General features: G+C 34.1%; 1 protein-coding gene across 2 annotated transcripts in view; it reads left to right on the top strand.

Annotated features, from left to right (window-relative positions):
• Positions 1–19,058, top strand: part of LOC136028368 (G-protein coupled receptor dmsr-1-like) — a 97,021-nt gene extending 77,963 nt beyond the window's left edge. For both annotated transcript variants that reach the window (XM_065706160.1, XM_065706159.1), the window contains exons 5-6: positions 15,692–15,846; positions 18,662–19,058. In XM_065706160.1, coding sequence (XP_065562232.1) covers positions 15,692–15,846; positions 18,662–18,991 — 485 coding nt within the window. In that variant the 3' untranslated portion in view covers positions 18,992–19,058. The remainder of the gene's footprint in view (positions 1–15,691; positions 15,847–18,661) is intronic.
• The last annotated feature ends 1,446 nt before the right edge of the window (positions 19,059–20,504 follow it).

Raw genomic sequence — 20,504 nt, 5'->3', positions numbered from 1 at the left:
GAATTTCTCTGGCAAGGGAGGGGGTAATTTATGTGGAAACAACTTCTCGTGGGGGGGGGGAGAATTCTCCATGGAAATGGAGCAAGTTTGCTGGCATTATTTAAAACCGATCTGTAATTCAATAACAAAAACAAGTTTTTTCCCAATTGAAAGTAAGGGGCAATATCAAACTTAAATTAACAGAAACTATTACATATATGAAAAAAATTCCCCCTTCCTAATCCAAACCTTGCTCTTTACACTAAAATTTGACTTTCTATCCGAATTCTTTAAGTATAACTCCTGAAACACAAGGGCCGTTTAATTAGAATAATAAAGCTTTTTTTTAATATAATAATTAAAAAATTAATTTAAATTTTAATTTAAATTAATTAATTTAAATAATTTAAAAATTAAAAAAATTAATTTAATATAATTTTTTAATTTTTTTAATTTAATAAGCTTTTTTTTTTATAAGAACTAGAGAGCGAGGTCTTGAGGAGGGGTCAACCTCAACTACGTAATACGCGTAATTACGTAATATACGTAACATACGTAATAACTTTTGCTTCGTTTTAAGTTTGATATTGCTCCCTACTTTCAGTTGAAATAGATTTGATTTGTTTTTTTGTTTTTTATTGAATTATCAGTCCTGACTTGTCATTTAACAGTGGTTGGCTAAATGTATTAGTAAATCCGGTAACAAAAATTCAGGGCTATTTTTCTCTCCAGAAATAATGAACAACATAATTGGTTTGCAAAAATCCATCACGAAATGAACCAATGAAATTATAGCACACTTTTTAACACTGATGTGATAAAACAGTAACGTCCACTTTCTCCTAAGCAGTAACACGAGCATTTAGCACTTGAGGCCTGTTTTATTGATTAACTTTTATTATGTAATGAAGTAAACTAAAGTTAACTAGAGAGGAACTTCCTCTAATTATAAGTTGTGATCATTCCAAATAAAGTTTAACTAGCTGGGAAAAGAGAGGAAAGATTCCTTAATAAAACATGAATTTTTAAATAAAACATGTGACGCGTTGAATAGATCAGGCCATAATTGGAAGATTAAAAAAAAACCTATGGTAAAATAAAGTTGCCTTTTCCCTATACGAACAAAGTTGACATTTCCCCAAGTTTGAACTTTAAATATATTCCATGAATTTCCCTTAGAAAACAAAGGCAACAAAGGGATTTAAACATTAATAAAGTCTTCTTCTAACTTCCAGAAAGTTCTTCTTTGTGAGGATAATTTGAAAATTTATTGGTCCTTCCGAAAGGGATTTGAGGTGTGGTAGCCCCAGGTGACTTTTCGCTGTGATAAGCTCTTAGTACCAGTAATACAGAAAAACGGAGAATTTACTTGCAAACAGTGTTGTGACTCAAAATACATTTTACTGGCTAAACATTTATCACAAAATGATCGATCGAGTTAAAAAATTCAGAGATATTTGCTTCTCAAGAAGATGCTTTCCCTAGGAAAAGCAACTTCTAGAACCTGGTCAGTGTCACTAGATAAGCCGAAACATTAGTTGACCTGGTTATGGTAAGGCGTGGCTGGTTTTGCTTTTGAGAAACAAGGAATAATGTAATTGGTTTGAAAGAATGCATTAAACACGAAAGTATAGGACAACAGCTTTTCTTTTTTCCTCTTTGGTAGCGGTATTACAACTCCTAGTGATTTTTTACCTAGTGATTTTACTTAGTTAGTGATTTCTAGCGATGTTTTAAAACCTAGTAGATTTTGCTTTTCTTAGTGATACTAAAAAGAGGAAATCTGTGAAGACAGTGAATACAGCAAATATTCCAGCTGTATATACAGCAGCCTTCATCAGTAAAAACCAATATACATACATATATATATATATATATATATATATATATATATATATATATATATATATATATATATATATATATATATATATATATATATATATATATATATATATATATATAAGGAACCAAAAAATTTCATCTATAAGACCAATTTTCTAACAGAATTTGCACATAGGTTTTAACCAATGTTAGGTTTTAACCAGAAATATAGTATATAGGTTGAATATAGTATATAGTAATTAGGTTTTAACCGGTAAAAAATAATATTATATATATATATATATATATATATATATATATATATATATATATATATATATATATATATATATATATTCCAGCTGCAGATTATCAAAAAAATTCATCTAGAAGACCAGTTTTTCAAACAGTATTTTTCATATAGGTTTTGAAAGAGTCCCAGCATCTTCATTTCACATGATGCTAAGCAATTTTTGAGGATAAAAAAAATAGCCGCAAATAAATGCAAAGTCCAGATTAAAATTAATGTAGGTATTCTATTTTTGAGGAGACGATAGTCTGCAAGCAAAAACAGGACACAGCTTGCAAGGAAAAACACGGGTGTTTTTCTAAACTCTAATAGGCTTTTTCTTTCATTCATACGACTTTTTGCTTCAACGCCTGTAATGCAAGGTCACCACCACAGTCAGTTCCTAAAGTGAGTAGTGATGGCCCTGTAAATTTCATGACAAAGATAGGGGGTATACTATTGGAGCTAATATCACCACGAGACGTTATTAAGAGCTTCTGGGTCTTGCATAATACTATAGTAAACATGTGTCTTATGAATTGTATAGTACACCTGATTGTGATTGTAATAGGGGAATTCCAAGAAAAACATATCCCATCATTCCATAACACAAATATCCTGTCATGCTATGATGCACATATTCCTCCATTCCAACGAGATCCAGCAGGTGCTATTGATTATGCGCACCTGTATGTCACGTAATACTATAGTAATCCTCTTTTTACGTAATATGGAATCCTTACCTATGTTGAGTGATATAATCTTCTATGATTTGTTAAATTTATTGAGAGTGACACAATCTTCCGTGACTTATTTCTTCAAGGCCCATAGGAAACCCTCCCTCCCTTATAACTGAGGACAGTAATGGGGGCATAGAGGTGACTGTTACGTAGTGATGGTGTACACGTGGGATGTTACGTATGTCCTTTTTTCTTCAAGGTCTGATTTTCTTCAAGGCGTTTTTCCTCAGAGAACCTTATTATCAAGAGATTTTGTCCACTTTAGGAATCAAATGTAGGGACAGAGATTTCTCCAAATGGAACTGTGCCTTGAACATCTGGGCCAACAAGCCGTTGATGCTTCTATGATTCGAGGAGTAAATACTACGAAATAACCTATTCTTCAAGTGGAGAATTTGCTGCACAATTTTTGAAACAAAAAAGCTATGGATTGCGTGTTTCTAATCCATTCCCCTTGAGAATGCGCAAGCATCGCAAAGCTATCCATTCTTGATCTATTAGAAACACCTGCTTGCTATATTGTATAAATTTTCTAATGTGATCAAGATATTGCTTTGTCTTGATTCTCAAATGGCTTTGTATGTCACCGACTTTTTATTGTACACAGAAGTTTTAATAATAAACAAATTCACAAATACTATAGAACCACATTATTCTTCGAGCATTTAAATTTGTATTTTACACGTAAAAAGGAAATATTTTCGACCAGAAAGTGGTTCAATCGAGGATTGTCAACATAAATGCTGATAGATTCGTCATAAATATACCCACAATATGAAAAATATACTACTGCACGAAAACTAACACTTTTAATCAATAAATCTAGATCCATTGAGAGGAGGGGATGAGCAATTAAGGGTAAATTCAAGGGGGCACAAGATAAGAGACGTAACTCCATATTAGGTTCATTCTTTGTCGGTATTATTTTCTGAAAATTCACGCCACCGTAGAAACTCAATGGTTTGCACATGGCACCCTCTGACATGAACTATCATACCTAAGCCATTTTCAGCCTTTTCCCTACAAAAATAAGCTTATACACGTAAATTAACCATTGTTTTATTTGAACTGCATGAAAGTGCAATTTCATTGTTACAACGTGTTACTCCAAGTCAATATACGCCACCATAAGACAATATGGCTGAAAAACATCTCCCTGTGCTAAGCAATATCACGCTTACAACATTTTCAGGCATTTTTCTACAAAAATAACCGTTTACATTAGAACTGATCGCTTAAACTTAAGGGGAAATTTCAAATAGCGCGTCCTCTGATGTCTCGAGACAGTTGACTCCAGCGCAGTACAATGTAACCGCCTGATGGCACCCTCTGGCGTGCACTATCAAACCACAGCTTAGATACCAATATACAGTTATGAAAACTCGATTTATTTTTGGGACACAGTGCGCGGTAGCGATTCAAGCGGCCGGAGACAGGAAACTGGTATTGGTATCTACTTGGTAACACGAAACTGGAATTGGTATCTAAGCTGTGTATGAAACAAAACAAAATTGCGTTCCCACCTGTAGTACGGTGTTGTAGTACGATATGCGCGTCGGAGCGCGGGCTTGGAGAAAGCGCCAAGTTTAGAGCTCTGTACCAAAAGCTTCTCATGGGCAAGAAAGGAGTTTTCATAACTGTATATTGGTATCTAAGCTGTGTATCAAACCTATGGCATTTTCTAGCTTTTCCCCACAAAAAAAGCTTATGAACTAAAATTCACAATTGCCTTTTTCATGAAAAGAAACTTGCCATTTAATTTGGGAACTTGCCATTTAATTGTTAGATTGTGATGTTTCTACTCACAATTTTTGTGTCTTAAAAAAATTATAACTCGTAGGCAAAACTTGTTAGCATTGCGAAAAACAACCTACTCATAGGAAAAGAATTGCAAGTATTGTGAAGAAGCTTGTTATCCGTTAGAAGGAACTTGTTAGTATGGTGAAAAACTTGTTATTTGTAGAAAAAAAAAATTATTAGTAGTGTGAAATAACTTAAATTATAGGAAAAACTTGTTATTATCGTGGAAAAACTTGTTACTCTTTGGAAAAAATGTTTTAGAATTGTCAAATTACTTGTTACTTCTTGGAAAATACTTGTTAGTACTCGAAGAAAAAGATTTGTTAGTATTGTAAAAAAAAAACGTGTTACTCATGAAAAAAACTAGTAATCGTGGGATAAATCTTATTAAAATTAAAAAAAAACATGTTACTCCTACGAATAGACATGCCAGTATTGTGAAAAAAAACTTGTCAGCATTGGTCATGAGAAAAACTTGTTAGTACTGGCAGTAAAAACATGTTAGTATTGTGCACAACCTTGGTAGCCTTAAGAAAAACTTGTAAGCATTGGGAAAAGCTTGTTAATAGTAAAAAACCTGTGAATATTTTGAAAACACTTATTACTCTTAGGCAACAATTTGTCAGAACTTTGAAAAACTGGTGACTCGTGTGAAAACACATGTTATTACCGTGAAAAATATTTGACTCGTAGGAAAAAACTGTAACTATTTTGAATTAATTTATTACTCGTAGGAAAAAACATGTAATCGTAGGTAAAAAATGTTAGCATTGTGAACAAACTTGTTGCTCGTAAGAAAAACTTGTTAGTATTGTGAAAAAACTTGTTACTCATAGGAAAAGAAACTTGATAATACTCGTAAGAAACAAATTGTTAGTTTCGGGAAAAAATTGCTACTCATAGGAAAAAAATGTTAGTATTGTGAAAAAACTTGATAGTCGTAGGATAAAACTTGCTAGTATTGTGAAATAACTGGTTACTCGTAGGATTAAAACTTATTAGTATTGTGGAAAAATTTGGAACTCTTAGGAAAAAAGTTATTAGTATTTTGAAAAAACTTGTTAATCTTAGGAAGAATACTGTTAGCGTTGAGAAAAAAATTGCTACTCGTAGGAAAAAACATGTTAGTATCGTGAAAAATTTCATTAGCGCTCGTATGAAAAGACCTGTTAATATTGTGAAAAAACTTTTTATTCATGAGAAAAAAATTGTTACTACTCGTTGGAAAAACATAATACTATTGTGAAAAAAACTTGTTACTGTTAGGAAAATAACTCTTATTATTGGGAAAAAACTTGTTACTTGTAGGAAAAAACTTGTTAGTATTGTAAAAAAAATGTATTACTTATTAAAACAAACTTGTTTGTGTTGTAAGAAAACATGTTACTCGTAGACAAAAACTTTTTACTATTATGAAAAAACTTATTATTCGTAGGCAAAATCTTGTAAGTATTATGAAAAACTGGTTACTCATAGGAAAAGACTTGATAGTATCGTGAAAAACTTGTTACTCGTAGGAAACATATTTTTAAATATTTGAAAAACTTATTACTCATAGGAAAAAAGTTGTTGTTTCAGAATACTAAAAAGTTTTTTATGAGTAACAAGATTCTTTCCCAATAATAAGAAATTCTTTTCTAACAGTAACAAGTTCTTTCACAATACCAATGTTTTTTTCCTACGAGTACAAACAGGCTTTTTCTTCTGAGTAACAAGTTTATTTGTAAGTCTTACAGGTTTTTCCCACGAGTAGCAAGTTTCTTTCACAACACTAAGAACTTGGAGTAACAAGTTTTTCATAAAATTAGCAACATTTTTCCAAAAATCAACAAGTTTCTCCACAATACTAACAGGTTTTTTTCCAATAAGTCACAAATTATTTCAGAATGCTAACAATTCTTCCTAAGAGTAACAAGCTTTTTCACAATATTAATATGTCTTTCTTACGAGTACTAACAAGTTTTTCTCGTGAGTAACAAGCTCTTTCACAGTACTAACAGGCTTTTTCCCACATTTGCTAAGAGGTTTTTCACAATACTAATGTGATTTTTTCCTAAGAATAACACATTTTTTATAACACAAGCAGGTGTTTTCTTATGAGTAAAAAGTTTTTTCGCAATACTAACAAGTTCTATCCTACGAGTAACAAGTTATTTCATAATACTTTCAAGTTTTTTTCCTTCGAGAAACAAGTTATTTCGTAATACTAAAAATTTTTTCCTACGAGTATCAAGTTTATTCATAATACTAACATGTTTTTCCTAAAAGTAACAAGTTTTTTTCACTGCACTAGAACGTGTTTTTCTAAGAATTAAAAAAATTTTTTAATTAAGTTTTCAATGCTTCGTAATACTAGGAATTCAAAAGTATTTTCACAACACTAACAAGTTTTTTAACAATACTAACAACATTTTCTTAAGAGTAACAAATTTCTCCACAATACCAAAACGTTTTCTCCTACAAGTAACAAGTTATTTCACAATAACAACTATTTTTTCCTATGAGTAACAAGTTTTATGACAATACTAGCAAGTGTTTTCCTAGGAGTAACCAGTTTTTTACGATACTGATTAAATTTTACCTACAAGTAATTGTTTTTTTCACAATACTAACGAGTTTTTCTATAAGGAACAGATTTTCTCATAATACAAACAAGTTTGTTTTAACGATTAAGAGGTTTTTTTCACAATACTAACGAGTTTTTTAAGAGTAGCAAGGTTTTTTCTCAATAATAAATTTTTTTCTAACAGTAACAAATTTTTTCACTATACTTCCATCTCGTCCCAGTCAATTCGCAGGATGGGCACTTTTTCGACCTCGTATCCTGGTAACTGGTCAATATGCTCATAGAGACCGAGAACCCATGCAAAAGCATTAAAATGAAACATAGGGGGAGCTACATTAACCGAGTTCACCCCAGCACATCAGCCCTCCTCACGTTCACTATTCTGTGGGGACTGTTCCAACTCCAGTAACGCTTCAATGCCCTCATAGAGGACGAAGGCCCCCTGAGATGTTTATATGTGAACCTATTAGCTCATTGAAACAGTTGGAATATCATCACGTGACGGAATTTATATTAGACTGAAAGAGAATACAATAGTAGTCTGAAAGTTTCTTGAGAGCGCAAAGTGACCCTTCGGATGAGTTTAGACCACACTATCAACTACAGGTTTAATGATCAGAAAGTATGTAATACATGGGCTCAAAAAGTTACGCTTCGGCTGCTTAGATCCTACACTACCACCTAAGAATTTAAGACTAGAAATTATCAAATATATGGGGGTAGAGTGTGCCCTCTTTACATTTTGGGTATTATAATGTTCTAATGAATCTTGAAAACGTACGGAGGGGAGGTTGTGTCCAGGGCCTGAAAAAAGAACAAAAATGTTATCCCATTTTAGCATTTATGATTTTAAGCTCTAAAAAGAGTATGTTATTATACTGAAAAAAATATTAATATAAGTGCCAGTGGCTCCTCAAACCCTTCAGAATTAACGAGCCAATGCTTATTAATAATCTTTAAAAAATGTGTGATTTTATTTATTTCTCTCTTAGCAGCGAGGGGATCTTACTTCAAAACTATCGTAGAGTTCCCCTATAGTAAACTAAAAATAATATACATTAGCTAGAAACATCAAGTTTTTTGCCACTCGATAGTTAACATTTTACGAAAAATGTCAATAATTTTACTTACATTAAGATCGACAGCTTGTATGACAGACGTATTCTACTGTTGCTTGGAAGTCAAAAAGGTGCATTCTCGCATTGCATTGGGATCGCAGGCGGCGCAGGTCTTGAAGCCCCGGTGACTTTACTACCTTGGTTGCGGAGGGCATAAAGGCCGGTATTCTTGCCATAAACGAAGACTAATGATCTTGAAGAGCCTGGCAGTCTTGAGGGGGCTGCGTTCTCATCGCTTTGTATAATCCTCAGCTTCTTTGCTAGAGGAGGGCATTTTCCCGAATTTTCCTTAAAAAGAAGCTAAATTTCGTTTATCATGTAGTGAAGAAAACGTCATATTTGATCATATATGGAAGTTAGTTTTTATAAAAAGGACACACATGATATCTTGTTTTTTCTTAGCCTCAGAAATACCCCTATTGCCCCCCCATTAACCTTCACGGGGTAGCCATTAGAAGGAAATACATTTTCAATCGAATGAAAATCCGTGTTTTCTTGCACAAATAATATTTTTCTGTTCAGTCTAGCCAAATGTTTGTTCTTAAATAAAGATACAACAAAGCTAATGAAAAAACTGCAAAACAATTCAATAAAAAAACAAAAATTAAAAGAATTAGAATCTAATACCTAACAAACAATAAAGTAAGTGATTTGCCAATTTCCGCGATTTGCACAAAATCTAAACAAATATGAACTGCTGTCGACGGATACAATGAACAACTGACGAATTTTGTTGGCTCATTCTGCTAGTTTTTCTCAAGCTTTTAGTGACTCATTTTTTACCTGGCGGCAACCCTGATTTAACTAGTAAGAATATATCATATACAAGACCTGTTTTATTGATTAACTGCGTTTTTAATGAAATTAAGTATTGAAGCAAACTATCGTCAATTAAAAAGGATTTTGCTCCAATAACAACTTGTGATCATTCGAAATGATTGTTGACTAGATAGAAATGAAGGGGTGATTATTCAATGAATACTGCTACTACTTCTAACAACTCATCATAGCACCAAGCCACCTGAGACCAACAAAGATGCGTACGCTCCTCTCCCACCCAAATCTATTTAAAGCATCCCTCTTTACAACCATCCAGGAAATCTCTATTTCCCTTAAATCTGTCTTTGCGATATCCTCCCATCCTATCCGCGGATGAAAATAAAAAACTCGGACACATGAACTAGATTAGACTAAATTGTGATGTTTACTTAAAAAAAAAACATAGGGTATATTAAAGTCTTCCTTTTTCAATACGAGCAAAGTTGACATTGCCCAAAAAATTTACTTTCAATCAAATCCATGAATCTCTATTAGAAAACAGAACTCACCAAAGGGATTTAAACCTTTATAATGTTTCCAACTTCTTGGAAGTTCTACTTTGCGAGGATACAGTCATTTGAAAATTTGCTGGTGCCTCTTGGGACCATGTTTTCTTAGTGGATTACTACTAACCAAAATAGAAGGGGCGGGAATAATTTTAAATAGGATTTAATTTGCAGAAAGCCCTAAATAAAGGCCTTGCAATTATATGTCTTACCCATAAGCAAAACAGTCATGTAAAGATAAAGTTTTGCGATATAATGAGATTTGTTTATCATAAATGAATATTATTTTGCATTGCGACTGAACTGTAATAATTAGTGCTAACTATAAGACGCCTGTTGGACAGGAGCTTAGGCAATAAGACAATTTGGAACTGTCTCGGGTACAGAATATATTTCACTCTTTTTTCTCTCCCCCCCCTCCAGCCCTTTTCTGAGGTGAATACCCAATTCTAAAAGCATTCTGTTTGCTCTCGCATTAAGACACCCACCTTTGGATGAGTATTTCTTCCCTAGCCCCAGAACACCAACATTTTTTAATATTAGAAGGATGAAGTTCGTAATAACTGGGAAATATAATTCTGACAACTTTTTGCAAGCTATTAAATAGATAGATAGATTTTCCATATAACAGTAAAATAATTACACAACAATCTACAAATCCCCACAAAGGCTCAATGGCCTTTGGAAGGGGGTTATGAAACGGTCACATAAAGATTCAACGTTTAAATTCTTAATATTTAAACATAACATCAACATTTAAACATAGAAACCTAAACATTTAAACGTGATCATTAAAATCTGACAATGTAAAGCATAGTTTTATTAGAAGGAGAAAAAAAACAAGGGGAGTTTAATCAATAAGCTTTATCAGACTGCAATGAATCACAACATCTACAAATATAATGATAAAAATAATAAATAAGAAATGGATAGCACTATATACGTCAAGAAAAAACTATTCACATAAAGACAAAAAACTTTTACACGTTTTTTGAACGTGCCAAACAAGTGGTATTCTCGAGCCGAACCGGGAAGGATGTTCCAAGTCAAATGAAACGCAACCAAAGGATTAGAATCAGATTTTACTGTTGCTGTACGCAGAGAACTACAGAGCTGATAATTTGACCAATCAGAATCGTAATTCTGACCAATTGACCAATCAGAAACCAATCAGAACCAATTGACCAATCAGAAGACGTAAATCTAAGAGCTTTAGGAATATTAAAATTGAGTTGAAGAAAAGCGAAAGACGTACTGGAAAGAACATACAGTTTTCCAATATCAAGAAACGTTTTAACTATTACTATTATTACTGCTGCTAAAAAGTCACTAGGGAATGAGTCCACCTGAGGCCAACAAAGCTGTGCACGCTCCCACCACCAAATCTATTCAAAAACTTCTTTCTTTACCCCCTTCCCTATTTAGTCCACATTTCCTTACATTCTTTCCTCATGATCTCTTTCCATTCCATTCTGGACGACCTGCTTTGCCCTTAGATGGATGGATAAAAAGGCACAATCTTCGGCAATATGGCATAATCTTCATCCATAAAACATGCCATATTAACCGTTCTTTCATCGTAGGCCAAGAAAGCGGGATCAAAGAATCCTGAATTTTATTTGTCAATTCTTTACCCTCACAGAAAGTCTTTGCGTGTGCACATATACTGCCGTGATTATGTACATTTAAAATTTCAAGTTTTTGAGAAGTCATGGAAGCCTTCTCACTTTCCTTTGAGAAAGAATGGTTTGTGAAAGGCGCATTTTGGGAAAATACCAGGAAAAGTATTTCTTGAGATTAAAACAAGGAGCCTCTCTCGAGAAACGGTCGTCAAGAATAATGTTGATCCTAATTGAAAAAGAAAGAAGTTGCAGATTCCCGCTGGTATTATGAATCTCGGTGGTTTATGGTATTGTGGTGGTTTATGGTCCCCTGAAATATAAACGAAATGGAAAACGTTAGAGCAAGCTTCAGAAGTAAAAACAGTACAGTGTTTATTAAATGCTTAAGCATTTTCCCCAATGGGCACTGGCGCAAACTGGGATCAGGAGGGGGTGCAAATGCCTCTTCTAAATTTTGATAAATATCTTCTTCTGATTTTTCACAAGAGATCAAAGATGTGTTAAAAAAGAACCCTCCCAATATTTTAAATATCTTTCATGTAGCTTCATATAAAAAATCCTTATCCCCCCCCCTACATTTTGAGAATTAGCATCACTACTCATTGTTGCTTCTGTCAAATCCACGGGAGAGGGACAAAGTTGGGCAAAATTTTCCCAGATCAAGTAAAAATGACAGTGAAAAATATAAAAACATCCTTATAGTCCCATAAATACGAAGAAATACTGAAGAAAATTAACCCATTTCTTTGAATTACGCAGGCTTATCTTAGTTTTGAGAATATTTTTGAAGAAACAAATTTCAGCTGTGGGGCAAACTACGGTCTCGAGGGGACAGTTGCCCCCCTCCAGAGCACTAGCAAGTTACGCCCCAGTGCAAAAGGGTGAAGGGGCACCAGCATTCTTCGATTCTTGAAAACTAAAAAAGATATTTAATTTTGAATTCAACACACTAGATCGACCAAACTAGAACATCAAATAGTAATTTTCAATGTATTTCCAATGCATTCGACTTCCAATGCATTTACGAAAAGCAAGTAAGTAGTGGCTCGTGCTAATAGTAACCAAAGCTCTAAAAAGAAGTTTTGGTAACAATTATATACATCAGCAGAATTGTATTTTTATTGTGTTTCCACATTCGAATCATTCATTTAATTTAAGCTACCACGGAAAGTTACAAAATTGAAATTCAATTTCCGCTCAATTGAACCCTCCCCCGATATTCTAAGACCATTGGTTCAATTAGATTACTTTTAAGGAAAAAAAGAAAATAAACAAGCATTCCAGATCATCTTCTAGTAAAACATACAACATTTTGCGTTTTGTAGATTCGGGGTTGAACTCTGCAATAGGGTTTTTTTCAGCACTACAGTTTGTTTTTCTTTTTTCTAAAATTAGAAAATCTTCTTAGGTTCGTAGCTCTTGATTGGCAGCTTTGAAATTAACAAGTCTTATATATTTGAAATTGTCACCATAATAAAAACGATTCTTTTGATGTATATAGTGTTATTGAAACTCCTTTTTTTAGAGTTTCGGCTACTATTTGCACGAGTCACTTCTGATATACTGTTAATCCGAAATGTTTGACAAAAAAAGTCACCCCATAGGAAAGAACCAAATTCATAAATTTTGACCCGTAAAAAAAAATTCGGTCCAAACGGTACCGAAACCTTATCAGTCAGAAACTGTGAGAATTACTGACCACTCTAAGAAATCTTTGTTTATTAAAAAAGATTACAAAGATAACAAATATAACAATTATTTACAAATCTAACAATTTATCAAACAGTTCGTGGTAACGAACTGTAGTAAGGAGCGACCCGGCTCAATAGTAAAAAAGCTCTAAAAAACGAAATTTCGATACCAATAGTTACATCAAAAGAATGGAATTTTAATACTGATTTTAAATATATAAGTTTCATCAAGTTTAGTCCTACCCATCAATAGTTACGAGCCTGAAAAAAGCTTGCCTGATTTTCAAAAAAGGGGGGAAATGCCCCCGAAAATTCTTGTAATTCTAATGAAAATCACACTATCAGACTCAGAAGATAAGAGAATCTTGTTGTAGAGGTTTCAGGCTTGCCCTATTTTAGAGAATAGGGAGAAACACCCCTTAAAAGTCATAGAATCTTAACGAAAATCACATCATTAGATTCAGCGTATCAGACAACCCTACAGTACAAGTTTCAAGCTCCAATCTACAAAAATGTGGAATTTTGTATTTTTTGCCAGAAGACAAATCACGGATGCGTGTTTTTTTTTTTCAGGGATGATCGTATCGACCCAGTGGTCCTAGAATTCTGCAAGAGGGCTGATTCGAACGGAAATGAAAAGTTCTAGTGACCTTTTTAAGTGACCGGAAAATTGGAGGGCACCTAGGCCCCCTCCCACGTTCATTGTTTTCCTAAAGTCGTCAGATCGAAATTCTGAGATAGCCATTTTATTCAGGATAGTCTAAAAATTCAGGATGAAAAAATAAATATGAAAAAGTTTTTTCAACTGAAAGTAAGGAGTAGCATTAAAACTTAAAACGAACAGAAAATATTACGCATATAAGGGGCTCACCTCCTCCTACTACCTCCCTCTTTACGCTAAAGTATTTTTAGTAATTTCAACTATTTATTCTACAGCCTTTGTGATTCAGGGGACAAAATTTAAGCTTTAGTGTAAAGAGCGAGGTATTGACGAGTGGGCAAACCCTCTCATGTACGTAATAAAAACATACAAATACAGAAGTTTTTTACGTAAGCTAATTCGTAAGTTACGCATATCTCTTACTAATGAAAACGTTCTTAAAAAATTAAAAGTTCTAGTTGCCTTTTTAAGTACCCAAAAAATTGGAGGGCAACTGGGCCTCTCCCCCCTCCTTTTTTCTCAAAATCATTCGATCAAAACTATAGGAAAGCCATTTAGCCAAATAAATAAATATGCAAATTTCGCTTGAATTATTCATCTGGGAGAGCCGAAATCAAAACATGGATTAACTAAAAAACGTTCAGAATTTAAATTTAAAAAAAAAGTTCTTTTAACTGAAAGTAAGGAGCGACATTACAACTTAAAACGAGCAGAAATTACCCCGTATATGAAAAGGGCTGTACCCTCTTCAACGATCTGCTCTTTACGCTAAAGTTTTTACTGTTTAAAAAAGTAAAGTTGAGAGAAAGAGTGTAAAGTTGAGAGAGAGAAAATGTGTCTAAGATTCCTGGGAAAATTGGGGTCGGCTTTTAGTTCTGTTGTTTATTCGGAACTCTTATACACACTCTAAAAGCTATGACAATATCACCGCCAATTCTGAATTATTTGGCTCCATAAACTAAAAAAGTTTATAAGAGAAGGGATAGGGTGACCCTTTGAGGTATCGTATAGCCTGTGTAGGTGTCTGTGGCATCTGTATTGGATATCGTAGTGATCCTTTAAAGTATCGTAGGGCATGTGCATGACTTAAGGATGAATGAGCTTAATAATGATTTTGTTTAAAAACATTTAATCAATCAGCAAATAAAACACTTGCAATTATGCATTAGCTGCATTTTTTTGCAGTCATAAGTGCATTTACTAAAAAATATATAAATTTAACATAACGACTTCAACATTAGGAGGGCCTAGACCCCTTATAATAGAATAATCTTTGTTCGTTTCGAAGTTTCATGTTGCCCTTTAGTTTCGCTAAAAAGAATTGTTAGTTTTTTTTTACCCTACAAGAACGATGTGCCGGTCGACAATGTTGATCAACAAGCTCGCAAAATATATCTTTCGGTGGCACCTTTTTATGCATAAGGGGGGAAATATATCTTTCGGTGGCACCATTTTATGCATAAGGGGGGAAATTCTAGAGCTAATACTAATAATTAAATAAAATTCTCTGGAATGGGATCGATCAGAAAAAAAGAGATATACTGGGTCCTAAGACGTCATCAATTGAAACAATTGCTTACCTAGACTAAAATTCTCCGACACCTAGAAGGGCATAGGGCAGCAATGGTCGACACCTAGAAGGGCATAGGGCAGCAATGGTCAAACTCCACGTTGGACGACCTTGAGCCAGAGGCCACAGCTCATTCAGGGATGACCCCATAACTCTTACCTCATCTTCAAGAGAACGACCAATAGTGATCCATAGTCTACCACTCGTCCGGCAGAGTCCAGCACCAGGCTCCAAATGGAAGTTGAGGGATTAACATAGGGATTTTTACATGTGAGATGATAGCCATATTTTGTTCATTTAACACAAAACTATGAGAATTATACTTCGAACGGTTTAGCTTTTCAAAAAGTCACCAAGTCAAAATTTAAGATTAGAAAAGTCAATTTTACGAAGAGCTAGGCTCCATGAACCTTTGGATTTAACCCTGACTGTCTCCTAAATCTCCACTAGGAATGATGTATGTAGTAAAAAAAGGACATATTTCACCTAATTGCTTCTTTTTTCAGACAATAATGGAACGTTTGACACAAATAGAACAGTATGGACAGTTCAAAAATCAGGAAGCAATTTCATGAAACAATTATCCTTCTGGACTTTTGCAGTTGGTATAAAAATCATTCCGTGCATAGCACTTACTTTTCTAAGCTGTTATCTTATCAAGGTAAGTCCAATGCATTATGATGTGAGCTAATGAACGAGCAGTAATGCGTCGCTTATCATGTCGTCCGATTGACTCGAAAGTTTTGATACAAACTCAATTCCTACGCCTCTGAAATTCTACAATAAACAGCAATACCCGTGCAAAAAGGCGTATTTGAGAATTACTTGCTATAACAGACAGCAGATCGTACATTCATTCTGATTATAGATCAAGTGATTGCCCCCCCCCCCCTCCAGAAGGAAACAATGTGTAATTCTGAAAATAACTTGAAAAAATCCCATAATGCTTGCTTACACGATTCCCGAAAGCGCATCACTTTACTTTACCCCTCCCCCCATGCGCAAATATATACCCGAAAATATATATACACAATGCATTTCGGTCGCTTGTTTGCTGTTAAATTAATTTTAAAAGAAGACGGTGACATGTTGAAAATGTATGGAGTATATATAATTTAGGCTATACGTTTGCACGTTAGAAGGTAGGAGTTTAGTAAAGTAATGCGTTTCTAAAAAAAAGTCAGTTTTTAAAATTTTCAAAAAATGGGGCTAAGAATTTTAAGGTAATTCCTTCTGGAGGGGTCAACCACTGAAATATTGCCTTATTTTGTAGTATTCATTTGTATTGCTCTTTTTCCTTTTATCTAGATGGATAAGATTTAGTAATAATTAATCATATATTGACCACATTCTCCTGATCCCCCAAGGGCATTGAGAGGGATTGGAATTATAATCATATCGTTAATACTTATATGGTTAAGACTGATGAAGCTTTCAAAATATATCTACATTTTTAGAATCTAGGCCGAGATAAATTGTAAAATTTAATTGTCAAAATTCTTGAATAAAATTTTGGGATTTTTGACTGAAAATTAAGTACTGATTTTGAACCTAATCCTTTAAAAAAAATTTGATTCCCCAAATTTTTTAAACAAGCTCAAATCTGCTTAAAATATTGTGGAAAATTCCCATAAAAGGACTTAAGGAGAAAATTCCCCTAAAAGAGCCAAACTGACAATTATACCCTTTAACGGAGTGTCACTTAAAATGTTATTGGGCCTTGAATAGGTAAATTCTGTACTGCTGAATCTAACTTAAAATTGATGAAAATTTTTAAATTAATGAAACAACAGTTAATTCTCACATTAAATTATACTGAAATAACTGACCGTTCTATGATCTGCAATGAACAGGTGGTAAGGAAAAGAAGTCTTTGACCCCCCCTCCCTGTCTTTCTCTCTTTGGTAGTCATTTCTCCCTATCATTGCCTTTTCACCGTATAGTTGTTTTGCATATATATCCCCCAAAAGGCGTGGTGTTTTACATAATGCAAAAACAATCATTCTCTTGATAATTTGTATAATGAACAGCTGGTATGAAAAACCAAATTCTATTGCTCTTTTTCTTTCTATTTTCTCACTTTTGTTGTGATTTTTCATGACTTACTTTCCTGGCGGTTTGCTTATGTATTTCTTCACAAGGAGTGATCTTTTAAATAAGGCAAGAGTAATGGTTGGTTTGAAGATTTGTATAATGAACAGCTGATATAAAAAATAAAACTCTGTCCCTATCTTTCTTTCCCCTCTCTCAATTTTTCTCTCTTTTGTTTTAATTTTTTTCGATTTAATTTTTCTTGATGTTTTGCTTATGCATTTCTTCACAAGGAGGGATCTTTTACATAATGCAAAATGATAGTTTGTTTGAAAATCAGCACAATGAGCAGCTGGTAAGAACAAATCTATAAGAACTATCTCCCTGTCTTTTCTCTCTCTCTCTCTCTCTCTCTCTCTCTCTCTCTCTCTTTCTCTTGTGTTGTCGTTTTGTAATTTTGTTTTTCTTGATGTTTCGCTTATGTATTTCTTCACAAGGAGGGATCTTTTACATAATACAAAATGATAGTTTGTTTGAAAATCTCCACAATGCACTGCCGGTAAGAAAAAATGAGCTATCTTCCTCTCTCTCTTTCTCTACCTCTCTTGTGGTGTCATTTTTCTTGATTTTATTTTTCTAGATATTTTGTTGATATGCCCCTTCAAAAGGTGTGGCATTCTACATAATACAAAAAAAAATGCTTCACTTGGAAATTTGCACAGTGAACAGCTAGTATGAAAAACAAAACACTTTATCTCTATCTATCTTTCTCTTTTTTCTCTATCTCTTTGGTTGTCGTGTCTCTCGTAAGGACTGACACAATTTCTTTTTTTTAGAGCCGCAAGATCTAATTTAGGGGGGGGGGCGAGAAAAGGAAAAGACGGACTCATGTTAAGCCTATTTTCAGGACATTTCATCCTATTTAGATGATAAAACATAAAACAACCGACGATCAGGACTGTATCCAAGATATTTTTTGAGGTGGAAGGGTATTTTCATTGGGAGGGGGTGCAAACAAAATTATAAAACGAAACAAAATATGTTTAAATGCATTTTTGTGTGAGTCTGACAAAAATTTCGCAGAGTGGGGGAAGGAGGAAGTTCACTCTGGGTAACCCCCTGGATCGGCCCCTTTTCTTTTAAGCGAAAATAGATTGAAAATGTAATTTTTCTGCAAAATTCTTTTTGAAAACGCAGTGATTTGAAAATCTCAATGAATGACCCTCTGAAAACCACATCCATCTGACAATACTGGCATTGAAGGCCATATCCAGGGGGTGGGTTCACTGGGTTTGAACCCACCCCAAAATTTTCGTTCGACTCATAAAAACGTAATAAAGATAAATAAACATTTTTTTATCCTTTGTTTCAGTTTTTTGCATCCCCCCCAAGCAAAATATTGGATACGTCCTTGCTGCCATTGGTGATTATTTTATTTCTTGCAGGCGATTTTGAGCGCTCAAAAGCGAAGAAAGCAACTAAAAGCGAATGGAAATCAGAATGATCGGACAACAGGGATGCTTGTATCCGTCGTAATTCTTTTTATAATCACGGAGCTTCCCCAGGGAATACTAGCTCTCTTGGGCGCAATACTTGATGAAAGTTTCTTGAAAAACTGCTACGGCAAGCTTGGTGATCTAATGGACATTGTTGCTCTTGTGAATAGTGCAGTTAATTTTGTGCTCTATTGCTGTATGAGTAGGCAATTTAGGACAACATTTTGTAATTTTGTCCTCCCTACCAGTTTTAGAGAGGGATTAAACATCAGGCAGTAGTATTATTTATTGACATTGTTGGAAATGTGCTTTGAGTTTTATTAAAAATAACCCAAAGCTTTTCGAATATCTTCCTGTCTACTTCTTACATGTGGTACGATTACAATTTTGTTAAATTGCCGTATTTTCTAGTATAAACAAGAGAAGGGTATCACCCATCTTTTGTTACTAAACCTTCGTTTTTGGAGGGAATATATTAAAATGTGAAAATTTTTGGTTATCCAACTACATTAAACCCCTTTTAGCGATCGAATAGCTTCTCCCTCATTTCCAATAAAACAACAAAGCCCTCTTCTCCGCTCCTTTCTAAAAAAACAACAAAGCCCCCTTCTCCCTTTCCCCCTCCCTTCCAATAAAACAACGGAGCCCCCTTATCCCCTCCTTTTTAATAAAACAACAAAGTCCCCTTCTTCCCTCCCATCTCCCCTTTACAATAGAACAACAAAGCCCCCTTCTTCCCTTCTTTCTAATAAAACAGCAAATTCCCTTTCTCCCCTCCTTTCTAATAAAACAACAAAGCCCCCTTCTCCCATCCTTTCCAATAAAACAACAAAGCCCTCTTTTCTCTCCATCTTCCCTCCTTTCTAATAAAACAACAAAGCCCCCTTCTCCCCTCCTTTCCAATAAAACAACACAGCCTCCTTCACCCCTCCTTTCTAATAAAACAAAAAAGCCCCCTTCTCCCCTCCTTTCTAATAAAACAACAAAGCCCCCTCCTCCCCTCCTTTCAGATAAAACAAAAAAAGCCCCATTCTCCCTCCTTTCCAATAAAACAGCAAAGCTCCCTTCTCCCCTTCCTCCCTCCTTTCTAATAAAACAACTAAACTCTCTTCTCCCCTCATTTCCAATAAGACAACAAAGCCCCCTGAGTTAACATTTGGTAATTTTGGGGACAGAAATCAAGGGTCAGAACCATCCTCAAAACACTACTTGAGGGCTTCTAGCTTCACAAAGCCAATATCACAATTTTTTATTTCTGGAGTGACGAACAGCCCGCAATTAAAATTTATTAACGCAACGAAAAATTAATCCATCTTTATTAATTACTCCATAAATTACTCTATCTTAAAAATCAGTCAATAAATCCAATGAAAAATCGCTTATTCCATCTGATACAGCTTATAGTTGTAGAGAATTATGAGTCAACATAAATAACAAGTCTTCTAAAGAAACTAAATATCAGGTAAAGGAAAAAAAGCTTCTATCGATTTCATTGAGCCTAGAATTTTTGCTAGTAGTTCCAATAAATCATTTCGTTTTATGAATCTGGACCCTATATCGATTTAATAAGATTTTGATCATATATTTTATTGGAAAAAAAATTCCAATAAAAAACCCCTTGGTTTGCCTCTCATAGATTTTCTTATTAAAATAACAATTAAAAGTGACAAAAATTGGTAAAAGTAAACGAAAATAATAAAGGAAAAACTATTGAATGAATTTCAAAGAGGGCTTAGCACTCTGACCTGAAACACAAGATCAAGCACAAGTATCCAATAGAATTCGTAAATAC

This window comes from Artemia franciscana, chromosome 6 (assembly GCF_032884065.1).
Source record: "Artemia franciscana chromosome 6, ASM3288406v1, whole genome shotgun sequence".
Taxonomy (NCBI): domain Eukaryota; kingdom Metazoa; phylum Arthropoda; class Branchiopoda; order Anostraca; family Artemiidae; genus Artemia; species Artemia franciscana.
The sequence above is the reverse complement of the archived record's forward strand: the minus strand, read 5'-3'. Positions and strand labels throughout refer to the sequence as shown.